Raw genomic sequence first — 19,315 nt, forward strand, 5'->3', positions numbered from 1 at the left:
TTATCGCGAGGGATAGCAGCCTAGTAACGAGAAACGAAAATCGCGATTCGAAATCTTGAACGGCGCGAACGAGAAGGAAGATTTTTCCCTTCTTTTTTTCCCCCCCTCGAGAGAAAAATAGAGAGACAGAGTAATTACTATTATTATTATTATTATTATCATTATTATTATTATTAAGAAAAGGTAGAATTTCGAAGAATTATCGCGGAATCTCGTTGCTGTTTTCAGAACCAGATACTGGCGCACAACACGTCGGCCCGGATAATCTGGTCGAATCAGAGCCTGGTGCTTCAGAGCGTGACCAGGAGCAGCGCCGGCAAGTACGTGTGCGCCGCAACGAATGACCTGAACGAAACTCGAAGCGAGCCTCTTCATTTTCGCGTCAAGTGTGAGTATTTCCCCTCCCTCCCCGAAAACCACTCGAAACCGAACGGAGCGCCACTTTATTTTATTTCGAGCAGACTTAATCGAGGATTTCTCCCGTGGTAACGCGTGTTCTTCCCTCTGAATATTATTATTTGAAGCTTGTGGCTTCAGCCAAATTTCCGATATCCCCGGCGAGCTATTTTCGACCGCTCCCGTGAACCGATTTGATCATCCCGGCAACGGATCAAACGTCAAAAATTGGAAAGATACGATCCTTTCTCGAACTCTTTTTCTGGCTTTTTTCTTTGAACTGCGCGTTCGACTGAAAGAGCAATCGAATTATTATATTATACACGCATCTCATACTCCACATACCGATCCAGTTTCCTTCGAATTCGAATCGAGATACGAACGAGAATTGTAAATAGAGCGGGAGGTTTGGTTCGAGAATTCGGTAACAATTCGACAAATTTAACGTCGCGGCCGCGCAGAGGCTATCTCGTCTGTTTGCGGGACACGGAGCTTGGGAAACAAACTCGTGGTTGTGGACATTTTGGGGAGATGGCTGCGTCAAAGGATCTCGCCAGCCTGTGGATATGATATTCCACGTTGTTGCGGCCAGTCGTGGTGGAGCGGCTCGTGAACAACAACCGGCCGTAGTTGCGTGGACCTCTCTCCGCCGAGCTCTCCACCGATCGCCTGCGTAAATTTAGATTATCCGCGCGTGTGAGGAGCACGAGTGGGGGAAAAAGAGGGAAAAATTACGAGTTGCGATTCGAGATGCAAATCATCCGATAAAACTGCTTCTTTCATCGGGGAAAGTACGGGCACAAACGTGACGGAAAAGAGGAGAAACGGACAGGTTCAAAGGGCTGAACCTGAATGAGCAGTTTTTTTCTTCTTTTTTTTTCCCTCCCCCCCCTCCTCCTCTCCTTTTCTTTGTGCGCAAAGTTCTTTGAAAGTGGACGCAGTCGCACGCAACGTTGGCCGCAATTAAGCGCGGGGGGGTGAAAAAAAGGCGAGCGCGAAAGGTATAAAATCAAAGGGTACCTACCGATTCTTAAACCGCCCCGATGTTTCCCGACACGGATGATAATTAAATTTCATTCGCGCTGTTTCAACGTGTGTACACGTATATACGTGGTGGTGATATACGGTCGCCCTCGATAACTCGTTGTCGTCAATCTCGAATTACAAACGGCTAACGAGGACTGTTTACGACTTCTCGACCGTTAATTACACGGGGCGAGGGGACGAATGTCAACCGGTTCTCGGCCGGTAACAAAAGTTTTCATCAAACGCGCGTTTTAATCGACGAATTTCCTCCCTTTTTTCTTTTTCTTTAATCGAGAACCCTTTCACGATATTTATTTCTCTCCGATACGATTTTGCAATTGAATTTCTTCTTCTCGCGCTTATTATAACGTTATTTCGCAAAGTCTTTTCATTCGTTCGTTAATTAAATTTTTCCCTGAAACGTGCGTAAAAATATGGAGAAGAAAGGGGGAAAGATCGCGGTAATGACGGAAAATATTTATCCGCGTTGGGGGGGGGGGGGAAAGAGAAAATGGAACGGAAACGAATTAAACGGATAAAGAGCGAGGGCTCGTTCATCAGTCGAGATGACCGACCATAACTCATCCAGATAGCGCCTATACCGTGATGATACGCTATCGTTCGTCGTGTATAGTTCGCGTATTTCACATTTTCACTTTTGATATCTTTCTATTCCAAACCTATCGTTGCATTTCTCTCCTATGCGTGTATATCCTCTTAAACGAGTGGATAGGGTTAATAACGAAGAATCTCGTGAATTCTTACTCTAGACCGCTAGCAGCCAGACGTCGTAAATTTTGTTCCGGCAAAATTTCATTTGCGCGACTTTAATTTTTCACGATTATTATTTCGGTTACGTTTTTTTTTTTTTTTTTTTCTCTCTCTTTTACGCCGGCTTGTTATTCCCCAACTGTCGTGCTCTTACTCCTTTATTGCAATCTTTAAGCCGTATTTTTTTATTCCTCGAATTCTTTCGCCGGAACTGTATTTTTTTATCTTTTCAACTGCTTCCTTCTTTTCTCTCCTTTTTTTTTTTCTTCTTCTTCTTCTCAACGTTCTTTTTCATTATTAGTACGTCTCGTTCGTTGACACACCGGTGCCATTCTTTATTCTCTTCCTCCAACTATTTCCTCCTTTTCTTCCGCGTTCTTGCCGGTTTTATTATTAAAATCTCTTTTGTAAACACCTATTCTCCACAACCACGATTCCTCATCCCTGAGAAATGGGTTGCTGGAATTTCTTCCGCGAGCCGAAACGAGATTAAAAAAAAAAAAAAACTTGCTCCAGATTCCAGAAAAATTTTCACTCATTCGTTAATAACCATCCTCGTCGCTGGATGGACACTGCGCCCAAAGGATAAGTTTAAGCTCGACGATTGAAACGTGGTGTCGATCGGCTCGACTCGTTCAAAGCGCCGTGGAAAAATGTGCGTGGAAAGGCATAGCGAAATAGCGAAGAGTCCTGCTCGATACCGTTGGCCATAAAGTTGGGAAGGTGGGGAAATTGCCCTCGAGCAAGATTGCCCCCTTCCCCCCGACTCATAAACGGGCTTACGGTGAAAATCAGCGGAAGTACCCTTTTACTTTCCGGGCACGATTCCTTCCCGCTTTGTGCTCGCCACCGTCTCATCCGTCTCCCCCCCCCCGAAAACGGTTTTATTTTCTTTTCAATCCGTCAATTCCTCTCGTTCGGGGCATTGAGAATTGAAAGTCCGTCTCGATAAAGTTGTCTGCTGTAATTTCGTTCGTCTAATTCCGTTTACGAGGAGATATAGAAAAGGCTTCCCTCTCTTTCCTCGAAACGAATGCAGGATATATAGGAGGGGGAAATGTATGAATCCCTCAAGAAGAATTGGAAAGAAGAATCTTTCCGAATAAACGAAACCTCTTGGTTGGAAAATTCTCGAGATAAACCACTAGATCTACTAACTAAATCTAAACCAGCCAGATATTCGATCGTCTGCATTTCGAGTAGCATTCGGTCAAGCACGAATTGCATCCGGGAAAATTGGAAAATATCGCGGGTTCTCGATCGAATCTCTCGAATGGAATTCGCCTCGAAACTTTCCTTTCCCGAATGCGAGAGAAAAAAAGAAACGAGAGAAGATTGACACAACATATATATATATATACGTGTATATTTTTCAGTCGCGCCTGTGTGCAAGGAGGACAGGATCGTGGTTGTGGGTGCGTCGAGGGGCGAGTCGTTGAACATCGCGTGCAAAGTGGAGGCCGATCCCCCGGCGCACAATTTCCGTTGGAAATTCAACAACAGCGGGGAGACGCTGGAAGTAGCGCAGGGCAGATTCTCGATGGAGACGTCGAGCGGGGTGAGCGTGTTCAGGTACACGCCGACCACAGAGCTGGATTACGGCACTCTGTCGTGCTGGGCGGACAATTCGGTCGGCAGACAAGCGAGACCGTGTCTCTTCCAGCTGATAGCGGCCGGTAAGTATTTACCGGATCTCGGTAAACGTTACACCAACCTCGAGTCTTCTTCGAGTGGTCAGGAAATCGAGTTAAAATCCGGAAACGAGCCACTTTACACTACAAACTATCTCGAAAATATTTCGAGACCGCTCTCTCTCTCGAAAAACGATCCCGATTGTTTAGGATCGATCGATGCATGATCGAAATTTGTTTTTTTTTTTTTTTTCGAATTTCAAGAGGTTAGAAAAGGAACAACAACAACAAGAGGAGGAAAGGAGACCGATCCGCGTGAATTATTCGAGGGGAGGCGGATTCTTGGCGAGCAAAACCGCCGAGACTATTAGCGCCTCAATTATTTACCCCTTTCGAAACCAAGATTGTTCCACCTCTGAAGATACCTTCCAATTAGTTGGAAAGCGATCGTTAATCAAGGCTTTGCACGGGTATCAACCCGTTAACCGACCGCTTATCGACTCCCTTCTCTTTTTTCTTTTCTTTTTTCTTTTTTCTACGCGACCGACCATTATTTACCCCCTCCTCCTCCTCTCTGCTAGCCGAGCACGATATTATATCACGTTACGATTACCTTTTTCCATCGGATGTATTCCCGTCGGTTTAAGTAAAGGAAGAGGAGGAGGGAAAGGGAAAAAAGGGAAAAAGAAAGCAAGTTTCGACCGAAATCAATTAACGCTACCCCCACTCGATTCTCGTTTAATATTAACGCGTTAATTCGATCGTGCCGATTAACGAACGAATATTATCATCATTATTATTACACACGAGTGTCGACAAATTTCCCCCCCTCCCCGTTATAATAAACATTATGATAAACATTATATCGGATAAATATATATATACCGTATCATTCGATAGGATGGAAATTTGATTTAAATGAAATTAATTAATAGCCGGGCGATTATTAGGTGAAAAACGATAAACAAGCGATATAACACCCTTTATCGTTATACATTGTACATCGCATTGAAGGGGTTATTGGAGGGAGGGAAAAAAATCGAGCCGCCATTTTGTTGCAATTTTCGAAGGGAAGAGGCCCTTTTCGAAGAGGGAGATGCATCTCTCGAAATATCGGGGGGGGGCGAGTTCAAAATCCTGACAGATATTCGGGAATTATCGCCCCGCGTACAATGCGATGCTACCAATCATCGAGCGGTAAACCGACATTAATCCGCGAGCGCGGATTTTCGCAGCGCTGGCCTCGATGTCTTTTTATCCGCGTGTGATCGAGAATGACGTTGACGCGCCCACCGAAAACGTATCGACGTTGACGAATACCCGCGTGCGTGTATATACGTTAAATCGAGGTGTTTTCTTCTTTTTTCTTTTTTTTTTTGTTCGAAACGAGGGAATTTTCATCGCGTTTACTCCGTGGTTGTTATTTTTTTCGACGTTCGACGAAAGATCCGTCAAAGTCTATTTGGATCGCGAATTACGCGCAAGGAATAAACCGTGCGTTTAACAAAATTGTTCCCACTTTTCGCCGTGAAACATTCGATTGTTGACGAGGGTTAATCAACGCTGACCTTAATATCGAGAGTGTTGTAAGCTAAGAAAATAGAATTTTTCCAAGATGTAATAGAAGAAATGATGGAAATGCGTGCGCGCGCAATATGACAAGAAATGTTTCTCCTCCAACCGTGATCGATTCTCTCCCTACGTTTAAAAAGGAGGTTTCAAAATTTTAACGTATATATACGTACATATGCATACACATACGTTAAATTAAACATCGCGATTATTTCTTGCAAATTTCAAAATGAATTTTTCCGTGTTCCATTCACCCGCAGCGGACCGGAAATCGAGCAAACGAAATTATTTACGAATCTGTCGTTATATTGGATATTGCGAGAAAGATATTCAACTAGGGGGGGTTGCGCGCAACGTTCAAAGAAAGAAAGAAAGAAACTTCGTAAGCTCGTTACTCGATCGGAGGGCACGATTCGAGGCATTGTTCGTTGGCCCCCGTCGAAGGGGGTGAAAAAAGAAAGAGAGGAAGAAAAATTTGTTTTCCGCCAGATTTCCGTGGTGGATGGACGTAGCTAAATTTTCCAAAAAGCGAACGAAAAGAATCGCTGACGCGAGAACGTCATTACCCTCGGCCCCTCGATGTTCATCAAATAACGGGAGTGTAACGAGGCGGCGCTGCCTCCAACTGGGGAACAAAAATATAAAAAAAAAAGGAAACGAATGAAAAGTATATATACATACATCCACCAAATATATATATATATTTTTCGGGTTCGAATAATAAGTTATATAAACGGGGATAGAAATTTTCGCTCGAAGGGAAAAAAAAAAAAAAAGGCATCCTTGCCGATTTTTCTCAAATTGAACAACGGCCGGCCGAGAGACGGGAGGATTCAGTTGGGGGGGAGCAAGATTTTTGGGGGAGATCTGTGAATGGGGAAGTAACGCAAGGATGCGGAGGAAAGTAGAATCGAAGGGAAGAGATCCCTCTTCGCTTCGAAGAAGGAAAAGACGAACGATATTTATTTTCCCCTGGTGGGGGAACTCGTGATAGCTTCGCTGTCTGTTTAAAAAGGGGGAAGGAGAAGGAAATTTTACTTGGAGCGGAGGAATAGAGAGGGATGAAACAAAGGGGGGAAACAAGAAAAAGGAAAACAGAGGCGGAATTCACGAGGAATTTTCGCGAGCTGGATCGGTTGTGGGACGCGAAAAAGAAAAAGTGGAGAGAAGGGGAGATATGTCTGTGACCGTTGCTATCCCGCCACGCTAAATCCTTGCCACTCGCGTACACGCGCAAACATTTTTCACCGAGCTTGATTTCCACAGACGTGGAAACTCTCTCCAACCTGTGGAGCGTGTACAAAGCGGGAAAAAATATGAGCGGGCGAACCCCGCCCCGATAACAGAAAGAAATCTGGAATTGGAAATCTGGGAATTTGGAAGTCGGAGGGATCGGAGGAGAGGAGGGAATAATTTTTTCATCGTTCGTTCGATATCGTCGAAAGCGGGGATAATAACGCGTAGCGTGGCGACGAGTGCTCGCTTTTCTCGCTCCCCCGTTTCACGAAGCTTCGTTCGTATAAAGCTGGATCCGCGGCACAAAGTAGCCGAGGAATATTGCGAGTTAAAAGCTGCGGACGACCCCGAGTCCGTTTACAATCGTAACGTTCTAAAGAGGAGGCAGCCAAGACTGAAATCCTTTACGAAGCAATTTCACGCGCCGGCTCGTTTTAATATTCGAAGCCTCCGGAAGAGAAGAACCGTCAAGAACCTCGTCCTCGACGAAATGTATATACAGCGATCGTATATACCCGAGATCGAACCTTTTTTCGAACGAGGTCTTATCGAACGTCTCCCTTTCTAATGATTCGCGAGGGGAGGGGTGGGGGAGGGACGGGAGGAAGATGGAGACCCCCATTCGATTTCACCGAAATCGTGCCATTTAACCGTGCGGTGACGTTTCTCGTTTCAGGAAAACCATTTCCGGTCCGTAACTGCACGCTCGCGAACCAGACTTACACCAGCGTCGAGGTGAAATGCGTGGCTGGCTACGATGGAGGGCTTCCGCAAAAATTCATCCTGGAGGTGTACCACGGCGACGTGGATTTCCTGTCGAGCAGCCAACCCCTCTATAACGTTTCGAACGCGGACGAGCCGAGTTTCTCCCTCGCGGGATTGGAGGCGTCCGTCGAGGCTGGGGTGCACGTAGCCGTGTACGCTGTGAACGCCAAAGGTCGAAGTCAACCAGTCGTTCTCAGCGAGGTCACCTACAGGGATGCCGAGAAACGCACCGGTAAAATTCACGCTTTTCTCTCTCTCTCTCCCTTCCTTTTTTTCCGCCTCGCTTGCTCTTGCGTCGAACGAACGGTCTCCGTTTTCTCCACCTTGCTATATTTGTCTCTATCTTCATGCCATCCCTGTAATAATAAAATATCCACAATTCTGGCAGATATTCCAATCTCCGATCGATCGTTACGATTAATAACAGATGAAACATTGTCGAATTTCTTCTTCTCGCGAGAGATATCGATAGATCGGGGAAATCGGTCTCGACGAGCGTAATGGAACTGGATCGAGAGGGGGAACGACGCGAGGAAAGAAAGGCCGAGGATAAGCAAAGCGACGGGATGAGAAATGGCCGTGTCGTGCGTCGAAGCTTAATCGAACGCGTTCAAGGAGAGAGGAGGAGGCGTGTTAGGTTGACCCCCTCCCTCTGATCAATATAGGTGACCGATGTCAAGGAGAGATTAACAAAGCGTTCGGGGATTCGGGAAGGCAAGGTCGGTTCCTGCGGGTTCCGCGCCGCCTTTGAAACGGATGGTAGCTGTTCCCGGGTGGGTGGTGTCAACGACGAGGTTAGTAAGCAAGACGAATCGCCACCCTCGAGACAACACACCGCGAGACGTATGCACACCACACCCATTACGTGTGCTTTCCGTGTGTGCGTGTGTGTGTGTGTGTATTTTACCTTAGGCCGTTATACACGCCTATATATATATATATTCGTACGAGAAAATCGGCCAATACCGAAACGAAAATCATTTCGATTTGTTACGCTTTCTCCTTGAAATTCTACATCGTTTCGCTGTGTAAAGGAAGTAATAAAAAATAAATAATAATAACAAAAATATTGATTTTAATACCGTATGTTTAGAAAGGATTTTTCATTTTTTTTTTTTTTCTCAAATACTATTCGGTATTTCTCCGGCCGGTTACAAACGGAACAACTCGTAAATAACCGTGTATATGACGACGCGTTTATTCATTTCCATCGCGGCGATGTCCGACGATCGGGGGGGATAGAAAAGCTAGGGAAAAATGGTTGGAATGAAATGAAAGAGCGAGAAAGAAGAAGAGCGAAGAGCGTGAGGGAAAAGGAGGAGGACGGGAAAATGTAAAAAGATTTGTCGTGGATAAGTCGCGGGGATGAGTGGTCGGGGGTGACGTCGTGTGTAACACGCGGGATCGTAAATATCAGGATGGCGTGGAGTTTACAACGAGGTAAAACGGAGGGCACCAAATCAATTGTCAGTAAAGTGATTTACGGTCGCCGCGGCGTCTATCAATTTGCAAGCGGGAGATGCGAGCGAGCGTGGAAACGCGCGCGTACCACCACCATCCTACCGCGCTACTTACACCACGTACCCTCCTCTCCTCTCTCTTCTCTCGCGCTCGCCCAACCGACTTCTCGTACATCAACTTCTCGACATTCAAGAACAAACGACCATTACTTACTACGCCCTCTCCCTCTCCCTCTTTCTCTTCATCTTCCTATCCCTCAGACCGCATTTGATTATCTTTCGATTAGGGAGAAAGAGGGAAAGGACGAGACAAGCTCTCTCGGCTACTTACCATTAAAACTACCCCTCCTCGTTGGAACTCGATCGGCGAAACGAGCGGCAGAGCCCGGCGAGCCAACTCGAAAGTCGATTAGCGCGTAATTAAGACATTAGCTAGAAACTTGCGGCATTTAAATACCCCGACGACCTTTCTTCTCCCGTTACACCACCTTCGATAACGAACGAGCCGGTTTTCATATTTGACGTAATTGGCGAGCCTAGTCCGAGCTCTCCAAAAGTCCCCGATCGAATCGATTCTCCCGTTAAATGTGAGGAGGAGGAGGAGGAGGAGGAAGAATTAATAAAGAAGGGAAGAAAGAGGGTAAGAGTGATAAGGAATGCGAAGAGAAGGATGATAAGTTAATAATGAGGGGCAGAAAAAAAGATACGAGGAGAAGAATACCTTTTCTCTTTTTTTTTTTTCTTTTTTTTTTTTTTGATATAAAGAAGATGGGAGAGGAAAAGGGGGTTGCTGGACGAAGAAGTGGAGAGTGGCGAAAAAAAAGTTGAGGAAGAAGAAGAAGAAGAATAGATGACAAAGTAGGTGGAAGAGGAAAAGAAAGATGAGCAGAGGAGTGGGAGAATAGATCCCTTCTCCCCTCCCCTCCCCCCCCTCCCCCTTTTTTTCGTCCCGACAACCGGTTAACCCTTCCTCCTCCTCGATGCGTTGGAAAAATTTTTTCCCTATTCGCCACGCGGAGCGCAACGAGCATCGAATTAAGGAAAGCAATTACGGATAATGGTCCCGACGGCACCCACCGTACAGAAGAGAAGTCGGGCGGAAGAAAAAACGAAAGATAAGGATTGGAAAGGGGGGCGAGGGGGAGAAGTTAAAAGAGAGAGAAGGTGGATAAGAGAAGAGATACGAATGTACAGGATGGTCATTAAGCGGCCGCGCTTTCTCTCGCTTCTTCGTCTTGCTCGCGTGTCTGTCCCCCTTCTTCGCCTTCCCCGGTCCGCTCGTCTTTTTGGACATTAAACCGTTTCGCGTGCGGTAATTTTCCCGAGGTCATTTTTGCCGCTCTTCTTGCTCCGTCGTTAACTTCACTTACCTCTGTTTACCCCCCCCCCTCCCCTCCTCCTCTCCCTCCCTCGCTCCCTCTTCGTATCCCTCCCTCTTCCTCGGCCTCGGTCGCAAGCTCCACTCTTCCCTTCGGCCGCGCCCCTCTCCTCCGCCCACGATTAACTCCACCACCACGATCTTCTTTCTTCGACAATCGAATCAATCCCGATCCTTGTCACGAATGAACAATCTCGAATGACGAAACGAATGGGACAGTAAAACGGATGGAAGGAAGGAAGAAGGGAATTGTTATATTACCCGATTCGATATTCGAGCGGCAAAATTTCACGGTGCAAAGTACGATAAATATTTCAACCGTGATCATTCCCAACGAATATCTCGTTAACCCACATATTATAACGTTTAAATTGTCGCAGGCCGAGGTGGGAAAAAAAAATTTCGCTCGAAATTTTCAAAAGATAATATTTCCCCCCCACCCCCTCTCTCTCTCTCTCATTCTCATCGACTACGCGTATACATATAATAATGTAACCCGATCCCAAGGAATCAAAGATATCTCTAGAAAAGAGGGAACAAAGCGTCGCGCTCCTGCGAGTATAAACATCTGCGAAATTGAACGCAGAAATTCGTTTTTCCGAAAATTGTGTGTGTGTGTTTTCTTTCAGCGAGAAAGCGGCAATTGGTCGCGGGGAACGCGACCGAGGAAATTGAATTTCGCGATTCGTGGGCGGGGAAAGAGAGCAGGAGAAATCGAGGCGGGGATGTTAAACAAGTGAGTCGCGTGTCCCGTGCGAGGCGACGACGGTTCGTTTGCGGCTCGCGCACCGCTCACCCCTCCTCCTCTCCTCCCGCGTTTCAACGCGTGTCGTATATAACGTGTATACGCGGATGATCGAGGGCGTCGAATAACGGATCCAGATGCAACTCATCGCGCGTAAAAGCCGATACCCTGCCGTTACCACGCCGTTACCGTTTGCCCGTACGTTAACGTGCGTCAATTAAAGGACGATCAAACCGACACGCGTTTCCGTAACGCACATCCGTGGCCCGGCTATCGATTAGCTTTTCAACGGTGGCCTCTGTGTATCGCGCGGGAATACATCCGATTTTCCGATGTGCTTAAACGGATGTGTTTTATCCGATAAATGGCCAATCGAAAACCGCGGCTAGAAAACCCGTTTTTTGAATCAACGTTCGATCGCATCGAGCGTATACACTTCGAACGACAATCGTCCAGTTAATCGTTCGACGAATTCCACGTGGAACAAGAAACGTGGGCGTTCACAAGGATCGAATCGTTCCTCGCGTTTCTCGTCGAGGCAACATTTCGTCGATGCGTGAGAACTCGTGGAGAATTTCAACGTAAACGGGAGAGGAGATTTCGATTTCACGTAAGAGGCCTAGATTGCTAGCGACGGGCGCGCGCTGATTGGCGAGTACGTGTCTGAAATCCGCCGTTTTCGTGCGCGCTGGTTCCCTTATGAACTCGGCTCACGGGAGATCGATCGTACAACCACAAACGATACCAAATTTGCCCCGTCCACGATCTCGAGAAGAATCTTCGAGGAAGAATAATCGGTTGAAATTCTATTAAAGCGAGCTCCTGTCCTCCTGGAGGGGAGGGGAACGATTATTATCGCCGTACGTACCGTTAGTCGCGCCGCTAAGTCCTTAAGAAATATTCTCTTGCGGCTGTAATATATTCCGAGGGGGAGTTTATATCGAGGTATACTACTCCGACAATTTCGCCCTCAGGGAAACCCCTCTCAAACGGATTTCACCCCCGTACGTAATAATAAGTAACGTTCGCCTCTTCCGGCGAACGTTACCTCCCATTCTCGAGTTTAAACCCTGTCTCTAAATAGTGTCCGAGTATTAAGCGAGCGGCACGCTCCAAATCTTTCCACGTCTATCCACTACTCCGTAATACCAGCGTAATAACGCTCGAGCCCCTCTTCCCCTTTGTTCCGGGGGATTTCGATCCGGACAATTGATCGAAGTTTCGTCGAGATCGCTTGAAACGTTTAAAAAGGGGGATGGGAATAGAATTAATTAAGGAGGTTGACGAAAATAATTCGAGATAATTGGAGACGGAGGGGAGGGTAGCTGCCTTAATTCGTGCCCGAGTTGGAAAGAGAAGTTATAGGCAAATCGATACGCCCCATCGTATCTGTCTCAGAATAGTTCCACCTCTCTCTCTCTCTCTCTCTCTCTTTCCCTGTCTCGGTTTCACGACTGCGGTTGAAAGGCGTCAGCTGCAACGAATTCTGAATCAGATTACCGCGACCCATGAAATTTCCCCGGCCCTTCGAAACCTTTTCGCGAGAGAGAATTACATTACGCATCCCGTGACCCCTGAGTCCCGTCGATAAACGAAACGACGACGACGACGAATAAATCGACGATTCCCTCTTCGTGCAATCGATGGAGGGAATGCGTCGTGAAGAAGGGGTGAAGCATAATTTGAATATCTAGAGACGAGGCAAGGTAGTAACGGTGGAAACTGGTAACACCGAGTGTAATTTCGGCGAAACCGATGGCCCGCGGGTATTCGGATTAAAGCGAACCGAGGGAAAGAAAGAAAGGGGTAGGAGGGAGAGAGAGAGAGAGAGGATGGTAGAGGTCGCATTAGATAAAGGGTTCGGCACCAGAGCATCGGTCCTACGATAATTGAGATTAGGATACTTGGCCTTAAGCCTTTCGAGCCTCGGACCGATCCCCTCGATAAACGTTTATTATGAACGAGATTCTCAAGATCGGCGACTATATCGTTTCTTACATTATCCCTCTCTCTATCCGACCAATCTCCCCTTCGAGATCGAGTCGGTAATCGCTCCTCGATTGCTCACCTATGCGCACACGGTTTTCATTGCTGCGCGCCATCTCTCTGCGCGAAGGGAATGGAAGCTCGCGAGACAGCCACGAACTCTCGACTCTGTTCCCACTGATTGCGATTAAGAAGATGTGTGCGCAATCGCAACTTGACCGCATATTAGCATCCTCTTGGACGACTCTTGATCCGTTCGAGTTTATTCCTCGCGTTAAAGGAGGAGGAGGAAGACGAATGGTTGCGCGTCGGGGAGAAAGTAATATCGTGGTTGGCGAAATCCCTTTAACGCGTTGGGGATGGAATAATTTTCAGAGCGGACTTTCAGAGCCGGTTGGTAATCCGGGTCGAAAGCGATCGGTCACGGAGGACGAGAGAGGGAGAGAGAGAGAGATTCGCGTTTCATTAATTGAAAACGGTCGGACTAAAGGGGACGACGACACGTAAGTCGTCTTAGCTTCGGGGAAACCGACGGCGCGACATCGATTCGGGGTTAGCCTTTACGTTGAAATTAATCCAGCCGAGGCAAAGTTAGATCTGGCTAAGCCCGGCTTTTTGGTGACTTAGCCGGCCGTATGACGTCTATCCAACCTCTGTCTTACCTCCCCTCACGACACGTCGAACGAAACTTATCCAACGACCTTTTTACCCTCTTTCTTCCTTCTCCATAATTTTCTCCATTCGTCCAGACAATCTCTCTCTCTCTCTCTCTCTTTTTTTTCTTTCCTCGAAATACGAGAGAGGGCGCGATTAGCGATCTAAACTTCGACCAACTCGCTCGCGAGGATGTGCGATTTCCCCTGTTCGCTCTGGGAATCCCTCGTCAGACCAGCCCCCCCCCTCGTGCAGAGGATCGACGGTATGAGGAGGACGGTTTATCTTTAGTACCGGCACCAGACGTTTCTTCGCGTTCACCAACTCGATTAAACTTCCATTGCAACTTTTACGAGACATTGTCGGGGGCTTAGAGGAGGGGCTGTATACGGATGGAGAAGAAAGAGCGCCGCTGCAATCCGCTAAAAACTGGTAATTGATTAAAAAATTGCCGCGATGGAGGAGAAGGTGGGGAAACTATCCGCGTGATTTAGGTGAATACCGGCGTCGTGAAACGCGATATATATCTCCTTGGAACAACACGAACGCTGCAACTTTAACGAGAAATCCGTTTCGAAGAGTGAATCGCCTCGTAATTGATCCGAACAAATTATACATCGCCCGTGTCGAAAAGGATGAAACTGTGTCTCGAGGCTTTAAAGAAATGTAAAATTTCTCCCCCCTCGACGCGTGCACGCTCCACCGGGAGAGCAACTCCTCCGTGTATTGCCTCCGAGGATAGCTGGGAATAGGCCGTTTCGATAAAACGCAAACTCTGTTCGAGATTCGGCTCGATAACCGTGTTTCGTCGCTCGGCCGCGATTTACGCCTCCGAGATTTCGAATAAACCGAAAGGCAAACGTCGTACGTTACACGACTCGGGTTCAGCCCGGCTTCTCGCGATTAAATCCCAGACTTTATTACGCCCGTTACGCGAAATACCTACCGTCTATTTACGCGCGTATAAATATGTGCCTGTGTTTATGCGCGAACACATATATATTTCGATTTTCGCTCAAACTTGCTCGAGAGAAAGTTTGGCGGAGAAAAGGGGAGGCGAGAGCGACGCGTGGTGGACTTTTTCGCGAGTTGAGGATTAAAAAGAAGGAGAAGATAGGCCGACAGCTGGCCGAAAGGATACAGCTTTGTTAATTATCCGAGGGAAACAGCGGGCCGGCTCCCACGCTGCCTGTATCGACTGTAAACGTCACGCTTCCCTCCCGTGGCAGGGATCGAGATTTCTCGTAGCTAAGATTTCTTCGCAACTTTTTCTTTCCAGTCTCAACTTTCCATCTCTCCATCTCTCTTCCCTTATTATTATTATTATTATTATTATTCTCGTTCTCGAGAAACTGGATTAAACACGTGTGTGTGTTATATATATACCTGTTTGTCGCGAGATAAACGCGAGAGCTCCGTTGACTAATGCACCTTCCAGCCCGACCAACTTCCCTCTAATTTTTAACGCGCAAACATTTGAATCGAGTCAGAGGAGAGGCAACTGGAATCCTCCGCGCAAAGGCGTTTGCAGTGCCTCCCTCGGACCTGTGTACGTGCACGGTTTACCGCGGCGTGTTGCCGCCACGAGAAAAAAAAAAAGAACGGAGTAAATAGCCAGAGAGATCCGTAGAAAGCAGTTCTTTTTTTTTTTTTTTTTTTCTTCTTTCGTTCGTTCCTTTCATAACTCTGTCACGCGTACGATTAATTCTCCGGCTCTCGATTCTCGGTCGCGTCTTTTCTTTCTTTTTTCTACCTCGTCCTCGAATTTACATTCCATCAAGTGTATTTACGCGTTTACAAAAGCGAGGCGTGAAAAAAGAGAGAGGAAAGGAGACTCCTTAATTGGGGTAGTTCATTTAATCCGGTAAGTGACGCGAAATTTTTGTGATCCAAAATACTATTTTAATCGAAGTTTCGATAACTGATGACAATTAACACCGTAACGAATGAAACGAAATAAAACAACGAGCCCTTGTTTACGCTTCTCGACCCGATATATCGATACCGTATATTTCTCATCCCCGATACTCGTAAATTTTCCTCCTTCATCCTCCCAACTCTGAATATATATATATATTTCGTCGAATCCCTAAGAAGTTCTCCGTTTAAAATTTCATGGTTCGTCGAATCTGGGACGAGATATTTTCGGCGAGTGCAAAGTGTTTGAGAAAAGATCGAGAGGAGTGGGACGAGAATAAAAGGGAGAAAATTGGCGGACGTATAAATAAATCGCAAAAAACTTCCATAACGATTATTTCTCGGCCAGTTTCATCCCTGCGGTTTCATCCCTGTTTGTATTAATGTAGCAGCACGCGGATTCGTCGTACGGATGGCAACGATCCGCGCTGTTATTACGAGGCGTCGTTTAATTACGGCCGCGATAATTTTAAATAAATTACCGTTGTTCCATTCGTCAATCCCTCCCTCGTAAATTTCACTCTCTCCGGGCCGCCCTGAAACGGCGCCAACGCGCCGGAATTTGTTAATTACGTCGGTCGTTTAAACGTCGCGCCATCCACCTCCCCCTCTCTCCATCTCATCGCCCCGCTAACTGCTGTGAAATTACTGCCTCTGTTCAAGGACAAGACGCTGGGATCGTGTTGTCGCCGTTGATAGGGGTTGTGGTCGGGGCGTTGGTCACCCTGGTGCTCGTCATACTTGTGGTGGTGGTACGCGTGCGTCGGGAACGCGTGTCCAAGCCTCGACACGAAAAACCGGCCGAGCTGAGCGAGCTGCCGCCGCAACAGTACCCGCTCCAGAACCCTCAGCAAACCGTGGAAACGGACCCCGACGTTATTCCGAATAAGTTTGGTAAGTTTCTCGATGATTCGTCTCGAATGGATCCGCTAATTTCGAAGTAATACCTAGCTTATCCGATGACTCCGTTAAAAATCTTCGTTTAATTATGGATCTAGTAGTAATAATTTGGTATTGTTAAAAGAAAAAGGGCAGGACTTAAATCTCAGATACAACGATCTCAACCAAGATCTCAAGCTCTTGATTTCACTATATCCCTAGCATTTGCAAACAACTCTCTCGGATCCCCTAATTTCTCTTTATCCAGCGTGCGAGATCTTGTAATAACGAGATCCCGATCCCTATTAATTTCGCTGCCCTCATCCTCGGCATTGCAGAGAACACATAGATAAGATAAGAAGTAAATCCAATTGGAACTAAAAATCTATCTGCCCTCGGCGTTGCCCGATCTCAGGATCGTCCAAAATTCTCAGATTTTTCGTTAATTTCGTTGTCCTTTGCCCTCGACGTATGATCTCAGCGTTATCCAACGACGCGATATAATAATAAGATCCCTATTAATTTCGCTGCCCTCATCCTCGGCATTGCAGAGAACGCGATAAGAGCTAAATCCAATTGGAACTAAAAATCTATCTGTCCTCGGCGATCGTCCAAAATTCTCAGATTTTTCGTTAATTTAAAAAAAGAATTTTCGTTAAAAAAAAACACGCAGTACAGGCGTTCGATCTTCTAGATCTCGTAAAATCTCAAATCTTCGTTTCACCCAACATTGTCCAAGGGTTGGCCAGGATCTGAAATCCCCTACCCCATTAATTTCACTGTCGTTAGCATTTGCCTCGAGCATTGCAAACAACGTGGAACCTAAAACCTCCCCCTAATTTCGCTTCGTCCTCGGCGTTGTCCAGCGTGCGTTATATAATAATATCCTAGCGCGACCAGAAGAAATCCAATAGAAACTCAATCCTTACGCTGTCTATTCTAACCTCGACAAATTGCGGAACGCGCACACTCGTCAGAATCCCCTAATTTCTCCTCATCCTAGCCGTTGTGCGACGCGATAACAACAGGGTTCGAACGGCATCGATTCTAAAAAAAAAAAAAAAAGGAGGGAGGAGGGGGAAACGTACTTAGCCAGCAGCACGATCAGTCGGGATAAAGCGGCGAGGGGGGGACAGGAATTTCGGAAACGATCGATCGCCGGTTCTGGATTTTAGCCGAATAATAGGCAGGAAACGTTCTCGCAACGCGCAGTTAATCTAATTGCGTTGGTTACGAGCACCGCCGCGATTTGTAATAGCGGCGTGTATATAGATTTTATTCAATTACCGCGGCTTACACGGGTGGCGGGCCGTGGCGCCGGCGGTATTTCATCCCAACAAAAGAGATCGGACCAGAACGCGCCAGATATTTTCCGAAAAAACATTTTCCATTTGCGAAGCGCGCGGACCTCGTTCGCCATCGATTCGTTCGATTATTTCGAGGGGGGGGAGGGGGGGAGGAGCCGCTCTTTTTAGATATGCTCCCGCATGTCGTGTATGCATATACATATATATGTATATATATATACGCGCGGGACCATCGCTAAATTCCATTTTCCATTCCTTTCCATCCTCTCGATAGAAGAAAAAGACGAAGAAGACGGGATCGGAATTGGATCGAATTTTTTTATTCGATCGAAAGTACACCATACTCCGCCCCCCCCTAATTTTGTCAGTCATTGTTAAACGACGCGCGGTTTTCCTTGGTGGGACGCGATATTAAAAATATCGAATAAGAAAGTATATCGTACGTTCGACAAAGTTGTTGCCTCTTTTTTTCAGAGCGACGGATAGGATGGAAGGGGAGAGAGAGAGAGAAAAAGGGAAAACCGCACGGCTAAAATTGTCACGGTTCGTTCCGGTTCATAACGTTTCGAGCGATTCCCAAAAGAATTGGCATATCCCTCTCTGTTTCAGAGGGGAGCCTGGCGGAAGTGAGCCCGCCGAGTTATCCAGGTGGATATCCCCCGGGACACTGGGTCACGCCCGGGCCTACGCCAAGCATAGACGAGCTCTGCCACAAATTCACGGGCAGGCCGACGGAGCTGAGGTTACCATCGAGGAGCGCGATACCGAGTTTACAGAGCATGCCCATGACGGGAGGAGCGATGATGGGCGGTGGACAGGGGGGTGTCCCTCTAGGAGGCGGTGTCGTGGTGGCGGGCGAGTGTTTGGACGGGGAGGCGATCAAAAGACGATTGATGGCCAACAGGCTTCCGGAGAGTTGCGTCTAGGAGCTCTTGGCAACGCCAAGTCGTTCGTCGCAGGCTGCTGGACGATCGGGCTCGTCGTTGAGAACCAGCGTAAAGACGAGCCAACGTGTCGCCGATCCGAAGCGGCGAACAATGGAACGCGATGGAACGCGCGTGCCTCGTCGATTATTCGTGGGAATAAATAAATTTCGCGAGAATTGTTTTGTAAACGTTCTCCCCTCCATACTCGGCCAAAATTTGTCGTTGCTCTTCCTTCCTTCCTTCCTTCCCTCCCTCCGCTTTTCTTCTTTTCTTCCTGTCTCGGGAAGAAGACAGAGAAAGAAGGGATGGAAAAACGGAGAGGAAAAAGAAGAAGAAAGGGGAAAGAGTTAGGCGAAAACTCTCCACCTGTGCAAGATGTTGCCAAGTAACGCAATCCCATGGAAGACTGTTTTCGAACGTGGAAACAAACTTTTCCTTCCACCGCCCCACTGATGATGATCTTCGACGTTGTCTTCTCACGTATCTCTTCTTTCGCTCCAACGAACGAGACGATTCCTCGTGGATAATTGGCAATCCTCGAACGACAATTCTTTTTTCCTTTCCTTTCTTTCTTTCTTTCTTTCTTGTCGATTAAAAATAAACGAATAATTCGAATCCTTCGGTCGTCGGAGAAGAGAATCGGCGAGAAAAGATAAAAAAGTTGAT

The 19,315-nt window shown here is 47.0% G+C and overlaps 1 protein-coding gene across 4 annotated transcripts in view; it reads left to right on the plus strand.

Annotated features, from left to right (window-relative positions):
• The window catches only part of LOC100868499 (kin of IRRE-like protein 2), a 165,814-nt gene extending 146,973 nt beyond the window's left edge, over positions 1–18,841 (plus strand). For 2 of the 4 annotated variants that reach the window (XM_086905048.1, XM_086905049.1), the window contains 5 exons: positions 229–388; positions 3,570–3,869; positions 7,309–7,629; positions 16,201–16,431; positions 18,333–18,794. In XM_086905048.1, coding sequence (XP_086761174.1) covers positions 229–388; positions 3,570–3,869; positions 7,309–7,629; positions 16,201–16,431; positions 18,333–18,649 — 1,329 coding nt within the window. In that variant the 3' untranslated portion in view covers positions 18,650–18,794. Of the gene's footprint in view, positions 1–228; positions 389–3,569; positions 3,870–7,308; positions 7,630–16,200; positions 16,432–18,332 lie in introns of all 4 variants that reach the window. The other 2 variants (XM_086905051.1, XM_086905050.1) reach the window with 2 other exon arrangements.
• Positions 18,842–19,315: the final 474 nt, after the last annotated feature.

This window comes from Apis florea, unplaced genomic scaffold (assembly GCF_048593485.1).
Source record: "Apis florea isolate Af1SG1 unplaced genomic scaffold, ASM4859348v1 contig_2350_pilon, whole genome shotgun sequence".
NCBI classification, from domain to species: Eukaryota; Metazoa; Arthropoda; class Insecta; order Hymenoptera; family Apidae; genus Apis; species Apis florea.